This window comes from Rhinopithecus bieti, unplaced genomic scaffold, assembly GCF_001698545.2.
Source record: "Rhinopithecus bieti isolate Rb0 unplaced genomic scaffold, ASM169854v2 scaffold_13351, whole genome shotgun sequence".
NCBI lineage: Eukaryota > Metazoa > Chordata > Mammalia > Primates > Cercopithecidae > Rhinopithecus > Rhinopithecus bieti.
In genome coordinates, this window is record NW_016807514.1 from 2,228,923 (window position 1) to 2,253,908 (window position 24,986).

A 24,986-nucleotide genomic window follows, 5' to 3' on the forward strand; every position below is an offset into this window, starting at 1 on the left:
TGAACACTTCACGTGGTGTTGTTAAGAACATAAAAATGCTCAACACCCCAGACTCGGGTCTGGGATCTTGTTCTGAGATCAGCCTCTGCCTGTGCCCGTTTGGCTGCCACCAGGAACTGCCGTTGAGGACCCCAGCCCCCCCGCTTCCCTTTACCTACATTAGAGCCTTCTCTGGCCGCTCAGTGGACTTGGGGGGCCCTGGTGATCCCAGAATCCATGCTGAGTAATGGCCCTCACAGCAAGCCACCGATTCACTCATCCCATCATTCATTCATGCAAGCAGCCTTCTCCCAGGCATGGGCCCCAAGCCAGGCTTTGGGGACCGAGAGATGAATCAGGGTGCCCCCAGGAGTCCTCACAGCCCCAAATCCAGTGCATGTTGTATTTTTGGACTCAGTGGACGGAGGCTAAGGGGTACCCTGCGTGACCTGGGGTCTGAAGGTACCAGTCTACGGGAGGCTTAGAATCCCTGAGCACTTCAGCTGTGCTGGAGGAAGCTGAGATATTTCCCTGCCTGTAAAAAAGCTGCCTACAGCTGCCTCTCCTTACACAAATGCAAAGGGATAGATATGGGGGTGTCAGACGGGCAGCCCAGGGCTCTTGGCGTGTGGAAGAGGCGCTGCCCAGCCCCCTCCCGTGTGGTCTGGCAGGTGGGGAGGATCTCTTGCTGATGGTATAGGTCCTGGGAGTTTGGGGCTGCCCCCTGGGGACTGGAGTGGCTGAGGAGGGTGGCATGGAAGGGTCAGGGGTAGGGAGCTTCAGGGAGTGGGGAGGGGAGGCTGCAGGCAGGAGGGTCTGTGAGGTCTCAGGCAGGTGAGAGGTTCCCATAGGCATGGCCAAGGCGGTAGCTGTGGTGGTGGCTGATGTGAGCAGGTGTCTGGCACCATAAATGTCAGTTTTATAATCAGCCCGGACCACTCTCAAACAGGGGCCCTTGGAAGAAGATGCTGCTGGGAGATGGTCGAAGGCCCACGGTGTTGACGCCGAAGCAAGGCTGTTGACCGCGTGTGGGTAATGACTGCCCACCTTCCCGGAACCCCAGCCAGGTCTGTGTTCCAGGCACTCAGGGATAAGGGAGGGGAGAGGTGGAGGGGCACAGCTGCAGAGGCCTGGCAGAAGGGAGCCCAGGAGACATTCAGAGGCCCTGGGTGGGAAGCCAGGTTGCCTGGGGGACATTGGTTCACCTCTGTGTCAGCAGGGAGCCAGTGGGGACCTACGTGGGTGAGACTGTTTGGGGCGATCCTGGTTGGGGAGGCTGGGCTCGGCCTGGCTGGACATTCCCCTTTGAGGTTGACCCACCCTAGGCTTCTGGGTCAGGGTCAGAGCAGAGTTGGGGTGGGGGATGGAGCCTCTCCCGGAGACAGGAGGGCCCCAGGAAGGAATCCCAGAGAAGCCCCTGAGGAGACTGGGTCTGCTCCAGCCCCAGGGCCTCTGCTTCCCACCCCCTACCCCATGTAGCTGTCCCTTGTCAGGACAGTGTCAGGCTGTGTGAGGTGCTGGTGGACACAGCTTTCAGGGAGGGCTGACATGGGGAGGGCCACCCTGAGGAAGGGATGGGTTGAGGACCGGCCTAGAACAGAGGCCCCCAGACTCCAGGCCACGGGCCAGGACCCATTCTTGGCCTGTTAGGACCCGGGTCGCACAGCATGGGGGGAGCAGCGGTTGAGCGAACCCAGCTTCCTCTGTGTTTACAGCCGCTCCCCATCGTCTGCCTCATCGTCTGCGCTCCACATCCTGTCAGATCAGCGGCAGCGTGAGATTCTCATGGGAGCGTGAGCCCTATTGTGAACTGTGTGTGAGAGATGTAGGCTGCTCTCTCCTCATGAGAATCTAATGCCTGATGATCGGTCACTGTCTCCCATCACCCTTAGATAAGACCATCTAGCTGCAGGAAAACAAGTTCAGGACTCCCACGGATTCTACGCTATGGTGAGTTGTAGAATTATTTCATTATATACTCTAATGTAATAATAATGGGAATACAGTGGACGATATATGTCATGCACTTGAATCAGCCCCAAGCCATCCATCCCCTGGTCTGTGGAAAAACTGTCTGCCATGAAACCAGGTGCTAAAAAGCCTGGGGAATGCTGCCATGGAAGGTCGGTTCCCCCAGTACCTCCAGCAAGGAATGCTGCGTCCCCTGGAGGCCTCGGGGCAAGGCCTGTGGGGTAGGCCCTGGGTCCTGTGCACCTGGAGGCAGGCACAGCTGGGGGACACGCCTGGAGGCTGCTGCATCTGTAGGCCATCGTGCTTGGCGGAGGGACACGCCTGGAGGTCACCGTGCTCGCTGCAGGGCTGTCCAGGGAGTTGATGCCTTCCTGAGCTTATTGTTTTCTGGAAAATGGGAATAGCCAGGAGTCTGCCCTGGAAGATGGAGGGAACAAAGCTCCAAGGGCATCAGGGCCTGGCCCCGGGACTCCTCAGTCAAGGCCAGGGAGCCTGGACCTCGGCCAAGTCCTGGCTTGCTCCTCCTCTCCCTTCTACACGCCTGGGGCCTCTCCCTCAATGAAGCTCGCGGGCACCGAGGCATAGAAAAGCACACAGATTTATTGCATATCAATCTCATGTATAAATTCATTGGAGCATTGGAAAGATTACATTTGGTATACAGTCCTATTCTACAGCATTAACCTCAAAATCAGCTTCTCCTAGGCCTTCTCTTAAGGAAATGTCTCTACACAAGTACATTTGTCTTTATCACAAGCATCAGAATGAAATTTGCAAAGTTGTTCTTTGCATGATTTCCTACACTTCATGTCTCATTTCATTCTCCTCCCACAGCGATTTCCGTATTAATTGGGAACTGTGCCTCTTTTGCGTCGGCAGTTCAGGACTCCTAGTCTCGGACGTAGATCCTAATCACATATTCAATAAGTGCATCTACAGAATTTTCCTTTTAATAAAAATTTCACCAACAGACACGATAATGACTGCTACGCAGGAGTCATGCACAGTTTACTTATAGACAGAAGCAATTTACAATCAAGGGGGACGTGGGGCGAGCGCCAGCCTCCTTCTCAATGGTCTTTTTAAACATTATGTGAAAACCAGACATTTACATTTGATTTCTTTTTCAACACTGTACAGTTCTAAAAGAAAAGACAAAACAAAACAAAACTAAACCAAATCTATCATGTAACAATGGCAAAAGGTGGCGGGCGGCACAGGTCTGTGACTCTGAGAGGATTCTCTATATAGACCTTAAGGGACAAAGTCCGTATACACACACGCTTTAAATTACGATTCTGACACCAGGGCACAGCATCCCTTGTGCTGAAAGAGAAGTGGCAATGCACGTGACGCCGAAGGCAATTGTTAGAATGACTTTTGTTCACAAGTGAATCGCACGTTTGGAAACTCAAGCTGCCTTTTATTTATTTATGTAGTTTTTTTCCAAAAGTGGTGATACGAACCAGTGACAGAGAAGAACAAAACAAACACAAGTATGGAATGGAAGGAGCAGAGGAACTTTTCTCGGAAGAACGCAAGAATGTTTTCGTCACAGTATCACTCATTGCTACAGAGACACAGTTTCATGGCTTTTGATACCCGGCTGACCTCCACTGACCAGGAGCAGCTACGTCCTGGCATCCCTGGCTGGGAGGGGAGCCTTGCCCTCCCCCCCAAGGCTGCAGTGCAGGGGCGAGCTCTCCTCTCCCTCCCCCAGGACAGCACAGTGAATATAGCTCAGTAGGTTTCAGTCACTTGGGCAGGGGGACGGGACAGAGGAGCAGGGGACCACAATCCAGTGCTTCGAGGCTTCGAGTCTAAAATACGTGATATGTATTCAGGCAAGTGCTTTGCAGACACTCACAGGGAAGCGGGGAAGGCAGAGGACACCAGGGCCCTTGGAATCTCCAGGGCTGGACTCTGGGGACGTGGAGGTCTTGGCCAGTCGGGGTCTGGATGGGACAGCTGCATGCATGGCCTTGTAAAGGAAGGCCTCTCCAGCGGGGCAGTCTCTCAGGCCACGCCATGCCCACCCCAGCCACTGCTCCACACCCCAGGGCCCCATGCAGGGTGCAGGGGATCATCCTCTGGGTTGGAGTCAGTGACATCTTGGGTCCCCCTCATGAAGGGTCTGCCGGGCCCACAGAGCAGCCACCCCATGGGCCCAACCTGGGGATGAGGGCAGGAACTGGTGGGGAAGTCGGCTCGCTGGGGGCTGGGGTCTGAGGAGCAGCAGAGGGCAGGTGCGAGGAGGCCTCCTTCGGAATTTCTGTTTGGGGGATGGGGGTTGACAATCCAAGGAGTTAGCATTGGGGCAGCATTTAGGCTGAACGGAGGGGCCCTGGACCCCTGGCTTGCAGCCCTGACCCTGGCCACCTGGCCACAGACACAGCCAGTTGCCTTGTTGAGTCCCTGTCCATGCTACACAGCTACATGGGCCCCTTACAGTGTGGTGACAGTTGGAGGCCAGAATCTCTGAATTCTCACACCTGGGCCAGGCTCCCTGGCTCATGTCATCTCTGGGGACCAACACTGCTGGGCAGAGCAAAGCTGGGAGGGCGAGGCTCGCTGGGGCCTGGGGCCACGCTAAGTGTCGGTGCCATGTTTTGGGGTGCACCAGCCCAGGAAATAAGTGCTGTCTTTGTCAGGGGCTCTAAGAACAGGGCCTCCTGAAAATGCCAAGTGCTGGGGCCTGGGGGCTGGATGCTCAGGAGAAACTGGGCTTGCTATCATTTTCAGGGGGACAAAAATATATGACTTAAAACGTGCAACCAGGACTCTTGGGAAGGGTGGCAGGAAAGAGCGCCGAGAGAAGACAGGATGCTTAGGAAGACAGCTGAAAACGGCGGGATGGGACAGGGGGATCCGGAGAGCAACGGTAAGGGTGGCCCTCATCGGTTCTGCTTCTGCCGAAAAGACACGCTGAGGACTCCATCCGTCCGAACGTCCCACTTCAGAGAGATGGGGCCGTATTGAAAAAAAAAAAAAGCACACACCTTACTCTTTCGCAGAAGAAATCATATAATTTGAGTTTACAGAAATGGGGTGTGTATGTCCGAGGTTGAATTTTTACAAGAATCCCGTCTAGATCAAGGAAAACTGGAAATTCCTATGCGGTACCTGGTGGGTCTGACCCAGGGGATGTTGTGGAAACGCATAAGGAGGCCTGAATGGTTGTGTTTGCAGATCCTGAATCCTTCCCGACACGCCGGCTGGCTCTTCTGCAGGCAGCTCCCCCGCTGCCCCGGGGGGCCACCCAGGCCGCACGTGGCCCCGGTGCACGCACAGGTGGGTCTCGTCTTGTCAGATCTCGTCTCGTGCAGATCTGGCGTGGGAGGGGTCCCTTTCACTGTGATACATCAGGTCGAGCCTCCTGCAGGAACCTCCCCATGGCAAGTCTTCAGTGCAAGCCTGGACCGCCTGGCACCCACAGCGACGATTGTCTTTTGGCCTGGAGCAGCTAAGACATCTCCTGTCACCGCTGGGGACAGCTTGAGATGTCCACGCATGACACAAACCCACACCAAGGCAGCTTGCACCACTCCTGTTTGTATTTACGCTCTTTTTTTTTTTTTTTTTTTTTTTTTTTTAAGGGCAACGTGGGCATTTTTTTTCTCTTCTTGTTGGGACACTATCATGATTTTTTCTTCCAAACAATACAAGAAATAAATAGAACACTTGTCTTAAATGCAAATGCAACTGAAACGCAAATTTAACAAAAACATATGATTGTCTGGTAAACGGCAGCAGGGACAGCAGGATTCATGGAGGGGACGGGGGTATTTGGCACGTAAAAAATCGCCCCACTCCCACACGACACACAACCTTATTACACGGTTTTGGTCCTTCACCAGATACTTATATTAACATTATTTCTTCACAATAAGAATGTCTAATGCCAAAAATACTGTTAAGGAGGAAATAAAATAAGAAAAGAAATGAATTAGAAAAAATTACAAGTTATATACAGATTAAGGTAAATTCCATCAGGGAAAAAATTATTATTTGAAATTGGCCCCTATGGGAATAATTTAAAGCCCATCCAAGTGGGGAGGAAGTTGCATCCCAAGAGACAGAGGCGGCCGGGCCCCGGGGGTTGTGCTGTCTCTGCTCCTTGCGGCAGGTTCCCCCGACGCCCTTCCGTTCTCAAGCTGTGTCTCACCAAGAACACACAGGAAGAGTGATGTGGTGACTGTGTCGTCCATCCAGAGTCTCAGGCACAGGTACGGCTTGGTGGCCCGGAGCCATCCGCTGGGATCACTCCTCAGGGCAGCCACGTGGAGGACACCGGAGAGGCTGGGGTCAGGTGGGAGTTGGGAGACCCAGGACATGGCCAAGGCCCTGCCTTCAGAAGACAGCGGTGGGTTCCGGCATGGGGTGGCCAAGGCAGGGACAGAGGAGGGAAGGAAGATGGGTGCCCGGCCACATCTCTGCACGGTGGACCCGAGCCATGGGCCCTCGACTTCCCCAAACAATTGAGGGGTCTTAGGTGGGGGCCTGTGGATTCCTCTGAAGGCCACGTGGCGGCCTTTTCCATGTCACATGATGGCAGGCATGCTCCCCATCCCAGCCTCGGGCAGGCCTGCAGCCCAGGGCACCCTGTCTAAGACTTCCTCAGCAGTCTGCACGGTTTGCGGGTGTGGTCCCATGCCTCTTGTTCTGCCTCGGGGCACCCAGCGTCACCTTGGCATATACAAATAGGGACAGAGATAGAAAATTTCTCCATTATCTACAGTATAAAGAACACACCCAGGCACAGTGCAGGTTCCCAGGCAGACTCGGGTTTGCAAATGAGCTCAAATTTCAAAGCAATGCAAAATTACTTTTAAAAAACAATTTGCAAGTCATTTTTTGATTTTTAAAAAATACTGTCTATTTTTAAAACCACATGCTTAAATAGACTCTGTAGTCAATACGATTACCAAAAGGGTTATTCTTGTCATTTCATTATAAAAATCATTTGAGTGATCTCTCTCTTTTGAGCACACCCGTCTATCCATTCCCTTCTGCGACCCCACGCAGGCACCCAGCAGTGGCCACCAGCTTCTGTCTCAGCGGAGCGTCCACCTGTCCACGGGTTGATTCTGTGTCTCAGCGGAGCGTCCACCTGCCCACTGACTGATTCTGCGAGGCAGCTCTGTTGGCTGTCTTTGGACAGCCGCCTGCAGGGCCATCACTGAACAGTGTTCTCAAGACCAATCCTTGGAGATGGTGAGATTCTACGGCTGCTTTAGGGACTTTCGGGGTCTGAATTTCCACTGGAAAAGTCGGAATGAAACATGGTGGGTGGGGAGGATGCTGAGGAGTGGCCACACGCAGGGACGGGGTTCTCCAGGGCCCCGTCCGCCTTCGTCCTCTGCGGCTGGTGCACTCACTCTGGCTGCCGGCCCCCGGCTGCCCAGCCCATCAGAGGTGGTTGATGGGGTGAAATGCTCCAGACTCCGACGTGGTTCCAGTGATGTTCAACCAAGCGTCCAAAGAGCCCTGGGAGGGGGTGTGGAGAGGAGTGTCTTCGGAAAGGGACAGCATCATTGCATATGCCTGGCGGGGAGGGGATGACACACACACAGGACAGGCAGGTGAGCACGTGGGCAGGGCGGGCCATCCCAGACAGGCAGCGCATGGGCAGGGCGGGCTGTTTCACACAGGCAGGTGAGCGTGCGGGCAGGACAGACCGTCCCGGGACGGCAGGGCCGAGTCTCATCTGTTCCCAGCCTCCCGCAGCCCTGGCCTGGCTCAACCTCGCCCTGGTCCACGGCGGGAAGAGGGAGCAAAATGGACTAAGAGACCCATATTCTCTCCGCAGCCTGGAAGAGGAAGACATGAGCAGCCGTGACAGTGGGAGGGAGGAAGGCCACCCTCTGCTCTGAGTGATGCCAGGACACGGGGGTGCCAGTGCGGGGCCTCCTGTGTACACCAGCTCCCTTGGCTGCTTTGGGGTCCTCACCCTCAAAGCCTCCTCTCCTTCCCACCCCTTCCCCCTAAGTTTTCTCCACTTGGTGATCAGCTACAGACACCTGTCTGGTCTAGGAGGGCCCTGGGAACTGGGGGTCAACAAGAGCCACCCCTGCTGAGGGCTGCCTGTTTTGGTGATCGTGGGGACACCAAAGAGCTGCCTCTGGGACAGGGACGTGCAGCATTTCTGGGCCGATGGGATTCTTAGGAAGTGCAGGTATGTTTCCAGGCATTAGCTCAAGGGACATCCTTCTGCCCCCAGCACAGGGCAGGTAGGGATGGGACTCGGAGAGCGTCGTGTGTGGGTTAAGGAAGGTGGGGAAGCCCAACACTGTTCCACCCGAGTTAACACTCCAGACAGAATTAGTAAAAAGACAAAGACAGACAAGCAGACAGCTTTTGCTGAGACCTGGGGCGGACCTGTTTCCTCTGGGAGGGCTGTAGAGAGCTGAATGAGACCCCCAGTCCCTACAGACTGGAGAGATGCGTGGGCAGGGCCCTGGGGCCATCTGCCCTAAGGAGAGAAGCCGAGAAGCACCTGGGGCCAACCCTGGCGCCCTTGCTGACCTCATAGCTCCAGCCAGGAAGCAGAGACCGCCTGGCTGGACAGCTCTTCCCGTGGGAAAAGCCGGGACTGCAGGCCACTGGGGCCCAGCTCAGAGAGGGAGGGAGACGAAGGCGGCTGGGCGGGCCAGAAACCTGCTCACAGACCTTTCCCACTGAGGACCACAGGAAGGTGAGCTGCCCGTGTCCACGAGTGAGGTCCCTCATGAGGGTCCCGCCAGGGTCATCGGCTCTCAGCCCCTCCCCGCTGCACCCCAGCTTGCGGGAGGGCAGTGGTCGCTGGGGCCTATCTGGAGGATGCAGCACAGGGGCGTTAGTAGTGATCAGAGCTTCCCCAGGCCTGGGAGGGCCACGGTGGGAGGTGAGTGCTGGCTGTCCCCTGGCTGAGGAGGCCAGGTGGGGTGGGGGCAGGGCTCTGGTGGGTACCTACCTGGTTCTTAGCCTGCCTGCACAGTGTATGTTTTAAAGTCTCAGAATCTAAGGTGGAATTAAGCACATCTTTAACTTCAAATGCTTCCTCAGCTGCTCTGCGGAGGTCCAGCCCCTTCCCAAAAGTCGGCATCGGCTCCAAAGCTAACAGACCGCCTTCATGGTCCTCAGCACACCTGCACCAATGACCGGGGAGAGGGAGGGCCTGCTGTTAGCAGCCTGGCCTTGGCCGCCTCTCTGATGCCGCAAGGCCTGCTCCGGGCCTGCATGCACGCCACTGCATCCTGCCAGCCACATGCACAGGGAGACAGACACACAGACACACAGACGCCTGGACGGGAAGCCACACGGATGCAGGAGAGTGATGGACAGAGGTCAGGGAGCGGGTGAGTGCATGCATACACATCAGGCAGCAGGCAGGGGGCTCAGATCTATCGAGTGGAGGGTGGAGAAGGAGGCTTCAATGCTCTAAGACCCCAGGCAGCTCCGAGAGGCCCGGGGCTCCCTCTCCCGGGACTCAGGGGCAGCATCCAGGCTGGGGAGGAAACGCCACCTCCGAAGAGCCTCCCCAGGGGGATCTGGGAATGCTGGCAGTGTCGCCCAAGCCTGATACTGGCGGCGAACACTGAGGACATGGGGAAGTGGCTCTGGCCGGCACAGAATAGTGGGTGCTTGGCCCCTGTGCCCACGGCCCTCTAGGGGCTGCACGCGCTGTCCCAGGCTGACGGGCAGCTCTGCTGCAGGGCCGGGGGCCTCCTTGTCTGCTCAGTGCAGGGAAATGCTTTCCCCTCCACACTCTGCTTCCAGCCTCCAGGGCCCCTGGGGGTGGGTGGGGGGCTGAGAGCCCCTGACCCTGCTGCCCCTGGCTCAGCCTTGCCCTGGCCTGTGTGCAGGAGCCCTGAGGTGGCTGTGCTGGAGTAGGGGCTGAGCCTGGGATAGGCTCACGAGTGGTTGAAGAGGGAGGTCCCCCTCCTGATGGACACCCACGTACCCCCCTTGCCCCGTCCAGGAGCACACGGCTGCCCCCACCTTCGGGTGTGGTCGAAGCCCACGGCCAGGGAGGCGGGTGGTTCCTCATCCTCCTCATCCTCATAGGTGGCCTGGGGTTCAGGTGCGGGGGACACCGTGTCGTCCTGCGACTTCCCGGCCAGGCTGTCCTCATCGTCCTCCTCCAGGTCATCGTCATCCTCCTCCTCCACGTCCTCCTGCTTCTCGCTGGCTAGGCCTGGACACTGGGAGCTGCCGTCCACGTCCTGCATCTCCGGCCTGAAATGACACAGGAGGAGACTGGCCAAGTTCAGGCGTCTCTCTCCTTGCCATGGACCCCCAAAGGCTGGTGACTCAGCTCTGCCCCCACTGCCTCCCCCAGCGACCCGCAGCCCCCTTCCTGAGGGAGCTCCCACCGGTCCCTGGGTCCAGCCACTGACTCTGCAGAGTGAGAGGCACGGAGGCCTTGGGGCGATCCCAGGAGAGGAGGACAAGTGCTCAGGGTGGTGGGGGCGGGGCACGGCCCAGCAGCAGGGGGCTGTTGTGGCTGTGAGGACACCAGGGCCAGGCGGTGTTGGGGAGGAAGAGGTGGGCAGTCCTGTGGGGAAGCTGGTCCTGCACTGGTGTGGGGACTGGGCACTGCACGAGAGGCACCCTCAGGACAGACTTTGGGGGGAAGGATTTCAGGCTGACAACTTGAGGACGTGAGCATTGGCCCGAGAGCCGGGAGCCCCGGAGGGCTCTCTGGGATCTGGAGAGTGAGGGCCCCAAGCCTGTTGTCAGCAGTCTGAAAGCACCAGGACAAGCTTGCTTCAGAGCCTGAGGGGACTCTCCTGCAGCCCAGGGCTCTCCTGACTTCCCCCAGGGTCACTGCAGCCTGGCAGGACCCCTCCACTCCGGTTCCTCAGTATTAAAAAAAAGAACAAAGTGTGCATGGGCGTGGCTGAGTGTTCTCATTTCTTTCAGGAAGAGCCACTAGAGTTTGGCTCATCTTCATGTTCATGGCCAAGAGCTGTGTCTTGGATGGGCTGGGCCCCAGGGGAGCCGAGGGCCCCCGGGTAGGTGCTGGACATGCTGGTAGACGGGCCCAAGCAAAGGGCAGGGCATGCAGTTCCTGGACTGCCCACGCCCAGAGCCCCAGGGCCACTCTTCCTTGTCCTCACTCTGCCTGGGGGCAGTGCCCTTGCCGCCCTGGGAGGTACCCACAGTGCGGGGGAGATGCAGGAGTCCTGCTCTTGGCATCCAAGCAAGAAAGCGACAGCATCTCCCAGTGACTGACCTCCATGTCTCAGACTCGCCTGTGTGCGCAGGAAGTGGGCTTGGGGAGGCTGTAATCTCCTGGCTCTCCACAGATGCCATGTCGCTATCTCTTGTCTTTCTGCCTTCCAGGATGGACAGAACCTCAGCGGGCTTCAGGGCTTGAGGACAGTTCCTCGGTCCTGGTCGCCTATGTTGGGTGCTGGGAGCGTCTTGTACACACACCCATCTCCTCAGCCATGGAGCTGCTGGGATCTGGGTCCTGGTTCTCACCCTGGTTGTTGGTGAGGTGCCCTTGGGTGGGGTTGTCTTTGGGGCCTGTGTCCTCTCGATGACCTGAGGACATGCCTCTCCCTGTCCACTCTGAGGACGGGACGAGATGGCGCAGGGTGAGAGCCCAGGCTCATCACATGGGCATGTGCCGTGAGATCTCACCTGGTGGCCCCACATGGGTTTGCATGGAATCCCCGCCAGCTGGGGGCAGGGGCTTTGCCCTCTTTATGTCTGCTGCACACCCCCGATGCACAGAGTATTTGCTTTCCAGTGTTGGGGAGCGGAGTGTCCGGCTCGGACACAGAACAGGGCCTGGCGGCTGGTTTGGCTCCAGCAGGGAGGACAGTCAGTTTCCCAGAGCTGCCCAAACCAAACCCCACAGTATGGGGGCCTGAAGCAGCAGCCGTGGATGCCTTTATAGCTCTGAGGCCAGAAGTCCAAGATCCAGGCGAGGGCAGGCTGCGTTCCTTCCGAGACTCTGGGGGAGAATCTGTTCCTGGCCTCTCTCCAGCTCCTGCTGCTGCTGGCCCTCCTTGGCCCTCCTTGGCAACCCTTGGCCTTCTTTGGCTCTCCTAGGTGACCCTTGGCCCTCCTTGGCCATCCTTGGCGACTCTTGGCCCTCCTTGGCCATCCTTGGTGACTCTTGGCCCTCTTAGGTGACTCTTGGCTGGGAGGTGCATCACCCTGACCTCCGTCTCTGTTTTCCCTTGGCCTTCTCCTCTGCGTGTTTTTCTCCACGTTCTCCCTTTTTTCAAGGCTGTCAGTGCCGCTGGATTGGGGCCCACTCTACTCCAGTGTGGCCTCTGCTTAATCCCTCCTTAAAGACCTTATCTCTGAAGAGAGTCCCATTCTGAAATACTGGGGGCTGGGACTTCCACCTGGGAATGTTGAGGGACATAATTCAACTCAGGGGTTTGCTGGGCTGCAGGACCAGGACGTCCGACAGGCATGGACCCTTTCTGACGGCAGATGGCAGGAGCTGGTTCCGCAGGAGGCCCAGGGAACGCCCTGCCACCCCAGGGACTGGCTGCCTATGTCCATCTTGCCCTATTCTCATTTTCGACAGTGACGTGGGGGCTCTCAGGACAAGGCCAGTTGGACCTGGGGACCTTGCCTCTGCAGGACGGGCCTTCTGAAGGCCTGGGTCTGTGACCAGCTATGCCCGTATGTTCTGAGGTGTTGAGAGCCTCCCTTGTCCCCATCCCTAGGGCTGTGAGGAGCAGGGCATGGTGGGCCTTGGCAAAGGCGATGGGGAGGCCCAGCCACACCTCTTTCTCCTGAAGACAGCCCTCTGTCCTGGTGGGTCTTCTGCAGTATGGCCGGGCTGCCATCCTAGCTTGGGGAATGGGGGCCTTGCTGTTCTCCAGCTGGTTCAGCCTCTGCACACACTCCTGCTTCTAGGCTCACCCTGGCAAGGATGCCATCGAAGAATCCTCACTTGTTCCTCGCCTGGTCTTACTCTGGGAGCTGTAGTTTAGGGGATCATGCCTGGGGACAGGGCTGTGGGGCATAGGTAAGGCCTGGCCTGTGGTGCGTATGGGTCTGACACGCAGCTGCAGGGAACATGAATAGCTCCCGTACGGCTGTCTCAGCATGGCCAGAGCTGAGTTCCCTTCAGGCCATTGTTCCTGGAGCCCAGCGGGGAATGCAGGGACAACGTTGGGGCTGCAGAGCAGGTGGGGTTGCAGCAGGGTGGAGGTGAGGCTTTTGGGACCATGGCCCATGGCCAGCTTCTCCCCCTGACCCCTCCTCTGAGCCTGCCCTGGGCTCTGATGGAAGAAGATGCTGAGGGCCCTACAGGCGAGCTCACCTTCCTAGGAGGGGCACAGATTTGGAATGTGGCTTTGCCAGAGCCAGTGTCCAACTGCCTCCTGTGTTTATTTCTTGGACGCCTCTTTCCAGGTACCCCCACTCTCCTGAAAGCAATGACAGGAAGACACAGCCCTGCCCTGGAGGAGCGACTGGGCTCTTAGGGAGCCCGGGTTTCAGGGGGATTCTTCCTCACCTGCTGGAGGTGGTAGGGAGTGAGCTGGGCCCTGCAGGTACACAGCCTTAGACCACCTATGGCCAGTGAGATAAGAGCTCGGGCTCTGGCTCCAGGTTCTGGGCCTGAGCAAGGCACCTCACTACTGTGGGCCTCGTTTTCCCTTCTGTAGAATCGGCATCACCCCTCAGGCCTCTTACAGTTTGGAACATCTTCGGTTCTCTGCCAGCTGGCCTGGCTTTAGCTTTTACACAGGAAGCAGCTCTGCTAGGGTGTCTGAAGGCTCCCCCGGAGTAAGTGGGGCACATGGAGCCCTGATATCCCAGGTTGCACAGAGCACGCACCAATATTCCTGGATCTGAATTCCACCTGTTCTGCTCTGTGTGTTTATAATCAGCTGCGGCACATGCATAATACATGTGTCCTCACTGTGTATGCAGCATGATCTGTCCCGTCCACGCATGTGTACGTGCACACCACTGTCGCATGTGGCAATGTACTTGGCATGTGTGGCACATGGCATGGTTGATCTATGCAGATGTTTTATGCATGCACATGTTATGTAGCACATGTGTGTGCATGTGTGTACGTGGGCATGCCTGTATTTGAGGCCCCCCTCAATCACCCCGCGTATGTTACACGTGTAGCAGCAATGTGCAATCTCTGTTGTGCATATGTGCAATGTGAATGTGTAACATGTACAGCGGGGGGCCCCCATATACGTTATGTGCATGGTGTGCGTGCATGTGTATGTACACTGTGTACACATGTGTATGTGTGTGCATGTGTGTATTTCAAGGTGAAGCATTTTGGTTTGGGAACCTTTAGTGCCTCAGATTAAATCAAAATGTCCTTGAGTTTCAGAGGCACAGCGAACTTGTGGCTGGCTTGGTCATCTGGCTAGTGTTTTGCGCACATATCTGTTAACAGTGAGGTCAGTAAGCCCAGGGGTGCTTACTCTCATGACTCTCCAGGTGGAGGAACTGAGGCATACAGCACAGCTTCCCCAGGTTCCCAGAGCCTGGGGGCCTCACCCTCTGTGGTGAGGCCCCCACTGTGCCTTTCTGGATATGCCAGGGGCTGGTGCTGGGGTCCTCTGAGGGTGGCCATGCAGGGCTGTTGGCCAGGTCCAGACCTTGCCCAGCCCGAGAGAGTTTTCTTACCGTTTCTCTGTTCGCGTTGATGCTTGGTTCATCTCACTATTGGCAATAAAGTTTCTGATTTCTGAGAAATAAGAATCTTCTTTCTCGTCTAAAAGTGCGTGGTTGTCCGACTCTGAGGTGGGAGAGGAGGCGCTGGTCCCTAGGTGGTTCGTGAGGACCCCGGGGTGCTGGCTCACTGCGGAGGGGAGAGAGCGTCAGGCGGTGGTCTCTTGCTGAACCCCTCCCTCCATGGGGCAAACCAGGCGCGAACAGTGCACACTTGGGGTGCTCTTAGGGAGGCAGGTTTCTTAGGGACACTGGAGAGCTCTGGGTTCTCTTGAATGACTACGGTTTGAGGGGTGCCTGTTGGCTTCCTGAGGTATTGTCTGTGGCCCTCTTCCCTGCCTGGTGCCCCCTCCCCTCCTCTTCCCCTCCCCCTCTGTGGGGCCTGCCCGTGTGGGTGGCCCACCTGGTGCATTCTCATGCTCGTGCTTCTTGAGGTGCCGGTCCAGGTTGGTCTGCTGCCCGAAGCAGCGGTTGCACAGGTGGCATTTGAAGGGCTTCTCCTTGTTGTGGATGTTCCGGACGTGCCGCTGGAGGTTCGAAGAGATGCTGAAGGAGCGGTCGCAGTACTTACACCTGGAAGAGGCACACACGCTCCTCAGCGCAGGCTCTGGCTCTGCCTGGCAGGCAGGGCCACAGAGGGTGGGGGGAAGGGAGCTCGTGTCCCTGCCCCGTGCCCCGTGCACAGCTTTGCCCCGCCGTGTCCCGGAGGCTGCTGGATCTCCCAGCTGGAGAGCCAAGGGCGTCCTGGGGAAGTTGTCTCTAGAAACAGCCCCAACTTCAAGAAGTTCAAGGGCCGGGCACAGTGGCTCACGCCTGTAATCCCAGCACTTTGGGAGGCCAAGGCGGGCAGATCACGAGGTCAGGAGATCAAGACCATCCTGGCTAACACGGTGAAACCCCGTCTCTACTAAAAAATACAAAAAACTAGCCAGGCGAGGTGGTGGCGCCTGTAGTCCCAGCTACTCGGGAGGCTGAGGCAGGAGAATGGCGGGAACCTGGGAGGCGGAGCTTGCAGTGAGCAGAGATCGCACCACTGCACTCCAGCCTGCGTGACAGAGACTCTGTCCCCCCCAAAAAAGCAGGGGTTCATCCGTCTACTGTTCTGTGGGTGGTGGATCCCCCGGAGTGTGTCCCATGTCCCCTGGGCAGGCGGTGCCCCCGACCTTCCAGCGTCTCCCGTCCTCTGTTGTCTGGTTCTCCCTGGCCCCCAGGCCCCGGGGCCCGCAGGTGGCCGCCGGAGGATGACGTGCTCCTTGCAGCCTCCGGAGGGCGGCCTTGCTCCATGGAAGGACACACGGCCGGCCAGTCTCCCAGGGGGAGGGTTCCACAGACCAGCACCCAGACCAGCTCCCTGTGACCTTCCTCCTCCAGCCCTCGAGGTGGCTGGGGGCCCCTGGGCAGGCCCCACCTCACTTGGAGCCTCAGTTTGCCAATCCATTCATGGAGGGCTTGGGGGCTGCCCTGGACGTTGCTACCTGGTGGCTGCCTCCTCTATTAAGGACACAAAGACCACACTGGCCCCTCTGGGCACTGCCAGCTCCGGGCTCGGGTTATTTTTACTCCCCCAGGGTGGGCAGGGCTGCGGCCAGCCTGCGCCACGCACACGGGAAAGGTGGGATGAGACCCCCTTCCCCCATCTGGCCTCCACGGCATCAGGCAGAGCAGGACTCTAACACCCTGAGCTTATCAGAGCAAGGCCTTTTGCTGCTGGAAAGTCATCATAACGAGCGATCAAGGAGGGCTGTGTGGGGAGGCTCCCCCTCAGCATGGGGCCCTTGCCCTGGCAGTGACCTCCACAGCCACACGTGGTGACCCTGCAGGCAGGAAAAGGGAGGGTTGTTCTCTCTCAGTTTAGAGAGCGGGGCTGAGAGTTAGGGGGCCTGGGCAACATGTGCATTGAGCAGCAAGAAAATCACGCCTGAAACGAACAGGGGGAGCTGGGCGTGAGCTAAGGAGGAACCCCACGAGCTCTGCAGAGGCACGTGCGCTGCCTCTGTGAAGACACAGCCTCCTCCCCGCGGGGCACCCAGGGAGGGCAGGGCTGGCTGACTGACAGGCACCCGGCTGGGCTGGGCGACGGTGAAGGGAACCGTGATTGCTTGGTTTTCAGTTGCACGTATGTGCTTGGCGTGTGCATGTGTGCCACGCCTGTGTGTGCACATTTGTGTGTGCTCTTGGCTATCAGAACGCCCGCCGGGGTGCTTATCTGATCCCAGAGGCACACACACACTTGAACATTCTGTTTATATGATCATGCATTTTCATATTTTGAAAACAAAACAAGCTCCATGATGTCCACAGTACAGCGGAAAGTCCATCCGCTGCGCAGGGTCCTGGCAGGGGGGCTTGGCAGCAGCCAGAGACCAGGCCAGGGCCTCTGTGGCAGCCTCTGTGGAGGCACCAGGACTGGGCAGGGTTTGTTCACTCGAAGGGGGCGTGGCTGTTCTAAGCACAGTGGCCTTCATTCCCACAGAGGACAGGACTCCAAGAGGCCCCACCCCGCCCCAACCGGTGCTGGTAGCCCGCTCCAGTGCAGCATACGGGTCATGTGCCCTTGTCACATGGATGGGGACGTGCCTGGTGACACTTGGGAGTCCTGGCCTACCAGACTGGGAGGGGCTGTGTGGTTCACCCTTCTCGGCGCGGTGCTGCCCTGTACAGGAGGGGCCTAGACTGGTGTTTGCTATCACAAAAGCCTGGCAAGGGAGTCTGACCGCCATCAACACACCCGCAGGGGCCGCCCCGAGGCAGGAAGCTTCAGTCTTGCACCTTCCGGGTGCTGCCGCCGGGCCCGGGAGCTCAGTGTTCCCCACACGGAGGGGCTGTTGCCGTGAGAAACTGTCCTGGGAATCTCAGAGCCTGCGAGTCTCCCCGACTACCCATGCTGCCTGGCAGAACCTAGGAAGTCTGTCTGATAATGGGCCCCCTAGAGAACGGAGGCAGTCCCGGGAGAAGGGCCCTCCTCTCCCACACCTGGCCATGGCATTTCCATGTCCCACCCACTTCGCCCCCAGGGCTGCCCTAAGGCATCGTCCACTCAGTTCCCGAATCTTCCAACTGTTGCCAGAGGTCAGGCTCACTTTGGCCTCTTCCACGGGAGACAGGCAAAGAACCATTTGTGATGGAAGTCCCCAAGCTCCCCCGAAGTGACCCTCAGCCTTCTCTGCTCCTGAACCCAGGGACCCGGCCTGTGGGCTTCTCTGGGAGCCCCTGCTCCTCCCCAGGTCAGCTGAGCTGCCTCCGGGTACCCAGGTCCCAGCCACTCCTCCCGCAGCCCAGTGACAGGCAGCGCCCTGGCTTATACCGGCCATCCACAAAGCCTGCCCTGGGCAGTGCTGCAGTCTTGTTTTACTCGGCCTGTGAACTCACACAAGAGTAAGGTCGACGATGGCGCCCTTTCGGCAGCTGGGGTGGAGATGCTTGGGTGCCCCCCTACCCGACATGTCCCACACAATCTCCGGGAAAGGAGGGATTTTACACCCCCAAATGCATTTTCTCACACCTCCCACCCTGATACATCCTTAGACTGGAACAGTGGTGCCCGGCCCTGGGACCACCCTGCTTTTGAGGCTGACAGACTGCCGAGAAAGGACACACTGGACCCTGCGTCTCCAGCCCAGATGCAAAGCACCTGTCTGTCTGAGCATTCAGGCCCTGCCCAGCCAGAGGCTTCCCACCCAGTTGGGGCCATGTGCCCCTCTGGCACGTGGACGCAGCCCAGTCTGTCTGCCTGCCTGATTGTCTGTCTGCCTGCCTGATTGTCTGTCTGCCTGCCAGTCTGCCTGCCTTCCTGCCTGTCCGTCTGCCTGCCTGTCTGTTCATCTGTCTGTCCGTCTGCCTTGTCTGTTCTGCCTTCCTGCCTGTCCACTGCCTGTCTGCCTTTCCTGTCTGTCTGCCTGCCTGTCTGTCCATCTGTCTGTCTGCAACCTGTCTGTCTGCCTTCCTGCCTGCCTGTCTGTCTTCCTGCCTGTCTGTCTCCTGGTCTGTCTGCCTTCCTGCCTGTCTGCCTGTCTGTCCTTTGCCTGTCTGTCAATTGCCTGTCTGTTCTGACTGTCTATCTGCCTGTCTGTCTGTCTTCTTGCCTGTCCGCCCTGACTATCTGTCCCACCACTGGTCTTCTGTCTGCCTTTTTGCTTGTTTGCCTGCCTGTCTGCCTGTCTGGTCTGCCTGTCTGTCCGTCTGCCTGTCTGTCCGCCTGCCTGTCTGCCTGCCAGTGTGTCTGCTTGTCTGTCTGAATGTGCGCTCACACACAGCTCATTCAGTTCCTGGTTTCTTTGGAAATGCAGCAACCTTTGCAGAAACTCCACCTAATGGCTCCTGCATAAACCCTAGCAATTGGGGATCCCAGGTAAGAAATGGGATTGGAAAAGAAGTTTGTTCATGAAACTGGAGAGCAAGTCCCTTGTGTGAAGTTCTGGGGCCGGGGAGAGCCACGGACCGGGCTGTGCGTTCCATTTGGTTGCGGAGAACCCTGAACGTGGCCCTCTCTTGCTTCTAATCTAAATAAATGGCCCAGAGAGAGAAGTCCATTTGAAATTTAGGGGAGCCGCGAGCCCAGGGCTGCAAGGGAGCAGAGTTCTCCAAGCAGCTGGGGTCTGCGTTGTAAATAAGCTGACAAGCGGCTGGTGAAATTGATGGCCTCACTGTGTAAAATAACACGCCTGTGAGCTCCAAAAGGAAGGAGAACGTGCAGGGTAGCCTGGCCCCAGTGCACTGCGGAAGGCCTTGAGAGGACCTTGCTGTGACACTGCCTGCCGCACTAACAGGGGAGCCATTGGCAGGGGGACAACAGAGCATGGGCAGGTCAAGGGGAGGTGGCCAGGGTCCCCGAGCCCCTGAGCCCTGGGCAGCGGCATCCTTCCTGGGATCCAGTGGGGTCTCCTGCAACCACTACAGGGGGAACTGCTTTTGGTGACTGTAAAAGTGAGGGAAGAGGAAGAAAGAAGGTATTCTGAAACCCAGCAGTAAAAATAAAACAAAAGGAAAGGACAGGCACGGGCCACCTGCAGCCCCCGATGGAAGCACAACTATGCCTCCCTTGCATGCTCCAGCTTCACACAGAAGGCAGGACTGAGTCTGGGGGGATGACGGAAGCACATGGCAGACCAGGGAGCCAGCAGCCCTGAGGCGGGAATCTCGGGTCCCGGTAGGAGTCCTGGGCAGCCCGAGCAGGCTCGCATCCAGGGTGTGACTCCAGGCTCCACTGGGCATCGTCCCAGAGAGACCTCTAGGCCGGCTGTCAGGTTGAAGACCAAGGAGCAGCCCCCTTCCCCATTCCCATTTCAATGTTTATGCTTCTCCAACCCAAATTCCACAAAGCTTACATGCTTTATTTTTATTTTTAAGAAATAAGAGTGACATTAACTGAATCTCACCTTCCCACTTCACTCAAAGACCTCGAGGCCAGGAGAAGCTAGGGGCCAAGTTACCTCCAGGAAATGTATTTGGTGCACCAAAGGCTCTGTGTTCCCTACCTCAGGGCTTTGAAACACATTCTGAATGATTTCAGGTCATTTGAGGCAAGGACCTAAACGGAAGAGGCTTCCAATGTCATCTGGTTTGATTACCCGATCGCTCTAGGCAACCCATGAGAAGCCCACTTCCTCCTGCTTGCGTGGGGCTGCGTCAGCCCGACCTCTCCAGGGCACACACATACGCACATGCGGCGGGCACACGCGTGGGTGCTGGCACCGGGAAGGGGCTCACACTGGGGTGGGCATGGGGGGCTTGGGCTCCTCTTGGCAGGCTTCTGGGGATGGCCGGCACTTTCCCTCCTCCAACTTAAAATCCTTCTGATTATCAAAGCCAGTCCAGAAACCAGATTATCAAAGCCAGTGGTATCAAAAGGAAAGCTACACGCTCCAAACCCCTCGGCACAGACCTGCCTTGAGCCAGATAAAGTCAGGATTTGCAACACAAACTTGCAAAGCAATTATTGTTACCAAAGTCGAAACTCACAGATTGGAGAGAGCAAAAGAAATCAATGATAATTAAATTCTTCTATAAACACCACCCCGACCCTCTAGGGGCTCCTAGCACACAACGCTGTCCAGAAGTCGGCTCTCATTACAGAAAAAACACACAGCTCATTTTCTGGGAGGGGACCAGACCAAATAAATCTTTCTGTTGCTAGCCTTTGTTAAGTTGTAAGTCACTATTTTTTGAAGGGTGGGCAAGGGGGAGACTGTGAGTTGGGGAGGGCTGTGAGCATTGAACAGATGACCTATAAGTTGTATGAGGTGTCATTTACCCTGCGAGTTGGGACACAGCCCTGGAGCAGCCGGGGATGCTTGCTCTGTCTCAGAGTGGGGGTCAGTGACCAGAACATGTACAGGTGCCTCAGCTGGTCTCCTTCCCCAGGGATGGAGACACAAACGGAGTCCCCAGTGCTTGCATTATCATGTGGTCCCTCTAGCTCTGTGTGGCCAGAGGACAGAAATCTTATGCCGTCAACTTAAGCCGTGTGAAACACTCTTTATCCCCAGTGGCCTCTGTGAACAGACACACCCTGCATGTGTCACTAAACCAGCCTTGGCAGAAAACCAGCCTTCCCTCCTTCGCCTCCCAGTTACCATTGTCTGGGGCTCTCGCTTAAAATGCCCACTCCCAGGCACTGACCCTGATGATTCATGGGACATCTCTGAGCCTCAGGCCCCTCATCTTTGAAACGGGATGACAAGCCTGTTGGGAGGGTGTTGTGAGCCCCAAATTCAATGCCTTCCCCATCCTGATGAGCTGTGTGACTGCTTCTCTGCAGGTGGCAGCCAGCTCCTCAGGTGAGAGGAGCACAGGGGGATCCTGGAATCAGACGCACCGCTTCCCATCCAGGCTGTCCCTGGGACCCCTTGGAATCCCTCGGTGGACTCCAAGTGGGGGGTGGGGGCCCACATTTGCACAGAGTCCCACCCTGCCTTTAGCCCACTCCCTAGCCCACCAGGGGTGGGGGTGTGGGGGCAGCTACGGCCGTCGTGAGATGAACGGAGTTGGGCTGGGGTGGGGAAGCTGAGGTTTTCTCCCATGTGGAACCTCTGGGCCGTGGCTCTGCTCAGCCCTGCTCTGATGGGGATCCCCTGCCCCAATGGACACCCTAGGGTGGCTGGAGAGCTGCTCCCTCACATCCTAGAGAGCCAGGCAGATGCCTTCCAGAAGGTTCCTGGGCACCTCCTGCCTCATCCTCACAACATCCTGGTGAGACCAGGAGGGGAGGGCCAGAGTGACCAGAATTGAGCACCCAGCCCCGCCCACTGCCTGCTCACTCCAGCAGAGAGCCCTGGGAAGGGCACACTGACTCCTAGAAGTAGGTCAGCAGTGCACGGAGGCAGGTGGCCCCACCCCACACCCGGCCCAGGCAGCACCTACCTGTACGGCTGCTCCCCAGTGTGCGTCCTCAGGTGTCTGGTGAGATTGGCTGATCTGGGGAAGATCTTCCCACAGTACCTGGGGTGGAGGGAGGTGGGAAGGGTGAGGGAGGATTAAGGCAGGTTCACAAGGCCATTTCCCAGAAATAGTTTCATGCTAATGCTCGGGGTCTCACACCTGATGCACAGGTGGGCCCATCCCAGCATCCCGGTTTCAGTCTCTTCTACAGCCCTGAAGCCCAGCCTCGGTTACAGAGCAGCCTGCCATGGGCCACAGGAGTAGACAGACCAGCCCCTGCCCCCTGAAGCAACCTGGCCCCTCAGTCTGGCATTGGACAGCTCAGGCTCCAACAGACTTGGACGGGCCTGCACCAGCACAGGGTGGCTGGGAGGGTGTCATCCTGACACTGCAGAAATTGGCTGAGGCTGTAGCACTGGACTGCCCATCCCTCCAAGCGCTGAGGTTAGTCACTGACCAGCACACCCCAGCCTCAGCCTTCCCAGTTTAGGCTGGGCTGAGGTTGCATTTTCTTGAGCTCACATGAGCACAGCATGGCGTTAGGCAGGGGAGGCCACCCATGTCACTTATTTGCAAAGCATGACCTCAAGCAGATAACCAACTGATTACGGTGCTGTGTTTTCCTGTGGCCAGGACTCTGAGTTTTTCCTGGAAGCATAAGTTCACAGCCATAGGTGTGGAATTTGAGCCCCAACAGGACTGTCCCAGCAGCACCCCAGGGCCCCTCACCTGCACGTGTATCGCTCCTTGCCCTTCCTGAGGATGGGATCAGAAAGCGTTGAGGGTGGGGACCGGAAGTTGAAGTGGTGGTGGGGGAGGGGCTGCAGGGAGCTGCCCGAGTCGGCCTTCATGGCTGCAAAGCTCTCTAGCTTCTCCGTCATGGTCTCTATGGCTGACATCTGTAGGCATAAGAGTGGGAGGTTATGGACTCAGCTGACTCTCCCCTGTTTTCAAGGGCATGCACTGCTGGGGGTTCCGTACAACAGCATATCTTAGGGTGCTCAGGTGGGCACTGGAAGCAGCAATGGTCTCCTAGTATCTTCTTGGACCCTGGGTTGGATTCTTACACCTTTCTGTAGCCAGCCCTGCTCTTTTCTTCCCTGAGTCCCTCGTTTATAGTTTAAGGTCTTGCCTGCAGGAGCTGAAACTGACCTTTAGCAACCAGCCTCACTGCCTGGTTTGGGCGGCACCTGAATGAAACGGATAGCTGATGTTTATGATTACCCCTTATCTGACCCAGGCCGGCAAAATGCCCAGCTGACTTGACTCCTGGCCAGCACTTCTGGTTGGCTAGTTTGGGTTAAATGCAGAATTACATTTAGTTTAACATCAAACATTTTATTTTTTAGTCTTGAAACATTAAAATAGCAACCTGAATCTCAGTTTAAAACATAGATTGTGGGCCTGCCAAACCACTGCCACCAAGTGGTGGCATGCCACAATTGCAGGCAAAGTTCTAAGGAATTCAACAGCCTCTTTAAGACTTAATCCCACAAAGGAAATATTCAAAATAATAATGCCAAATGTCACATGACACAGGGCAATTTGATATGGGCAATAGGAGCTGCCTCTCTGCTCCCTAGAGATGCCCAGAGCTTGCTCGATTAGGAGAGTGGAAGCATGGGATTGGTCATTTTCACCCAGTGGGCAGAGCTCTGATCAGAATACCAGACTGTCCTGGCCCCACTGAGGTCTCCGATAATAGTGACAGGAGAGGGGAGGGGCTGGGCTGATGGAGCTGCTCAGTGTCAGCCCCGCCTCTCCCAGCTCCTTTTCTCTTTGAAGATAAGGAGTAGCTCCCAATGGAGAAGGAGACGGGCCACGCTGTGATACCTGCTGTGTGCCAGGCTCTGTAGGGGGCTGCGTAGGGGCTGAAAAGGAAGAGTGTTCATCATCCCATGAGGGGTAGCAAAAGGCAACACAGGGAACAAACCCGGGGCCTCCACACCACACACCCAGCCCGCTGAAGGTGGGGCCAGCATTCCCAGGGCCCAATGCCTGACTCACAGGGCCCTCCAGACACCTTTGCTAAACAGGTATTTTCATAGCCCGCCTCCCCTGGGAGCTCCCAGAGAAGGGGATGGTGAGGGAGGGCAAGGGTGAGGCAGGAACTGATAGAGATGCAGAGGGAAGGGAGAGCTTGGGGTTCTCCGGGTGCTAGTGTCACTGGGAGGAACTGGCCAGGGTGTGGGTTCTTGGCACCCAGTCTCCACGGAATGGGTGTGGGGGTGAGGAGAAGGGCAGGTGGGGACCTGCCTCATCCAGGGCCCTCGTGTGGGGCTCGCTGCCTCTGGGCAATGCTCAGAGCTAGCTCCATGTAGGTGACCTGCCCATTTATAGCAAGACCCTGGCCCTGGCTGCCCACTGGCAAACAAAACTATCCCATCACACAGCTGGGGTCTCTCAGAGTCCAAGTGCTTGGCACTCAGCTTTTCGGAGACCTGCTTGCCAGGGACTTATCCAACCACTGCTGGTAGGGAGCAGAGGGCTTTCTACAAATGCTCCCGGAGATCACATGACTCCGTGGTGGGGACGTTTTGCTATTTGGGGAACAACTGACTGGTAATAATAAAAATACCCAGAAAGAAATGAACAAGTAGAAACTCGTGTCCATCCACAGTGGCCGAGGCTTCCCCTCTGGCCCCTTCCAGCCCCACCCAGGCCGTGGAGGTCAGGCTTCTCCCGCCTCTGGGAGGCAGGCATGTTCTCATCTTGATGAGAACCAGCGATGGGCAGATGGAAGCTGCCTTGCTCTCTGAGCCATCAAGTGGACCTCACCAGCCCGTCCGCAGCCTGGAGCAGCGGGACTGAGGTCTCTGCGGGACATGGCCTCTTGGGCTTTGTCGAGGCCATTAGTAACTGGTGCCTTCTGCTCGAGTGATGGCCCAACCTTAGACCATTTGGTGACTTATTAGTCATCTCTCTCTTCCCACCCCCACCTCCTGGCTCCGGGCTGCAGGGACAGGCAGTGGGGGTGGCAGGCCTGTGGGGACAGCAGG

The 24,986-nt window shown here is 57.2% G+C and overlaps 1 protein-coding gene across 1 annotated transcript in view; it reads right to left on the reverse strand.

Moving 5' to 3' along the window:
• Positions 1–2,538: 2,538 nt before the first annotated feature.
• PRDM16 (PR/SET domain 16) overlaps positions 2,539–24,986 on the reverse strand; it is a 253,864-nt gene continuing 231,416 nt past the window's right edge. The window contains 7 exon segments of the mRNA XM_017882422.1: positions 2,539–7,494; positions 8,903–9,077; positions 9,931–10,167; positions 14,566–14,740; positions 15,014–15,183; positions 21,970–22,047; positions 22,717–22,886. Coding sequence (XP_017737911.1) covers positions 7,360–7,494; positions 8,903–9,077; positions 9,931–10,167; positions 14,566–14,740; positions 15,014–15,183; positions 21,970–22,047; positions 22,717–22,886 — 1,140 coding nt within the window. The 3' untranslated portion in view covers positions 2,539–7,359.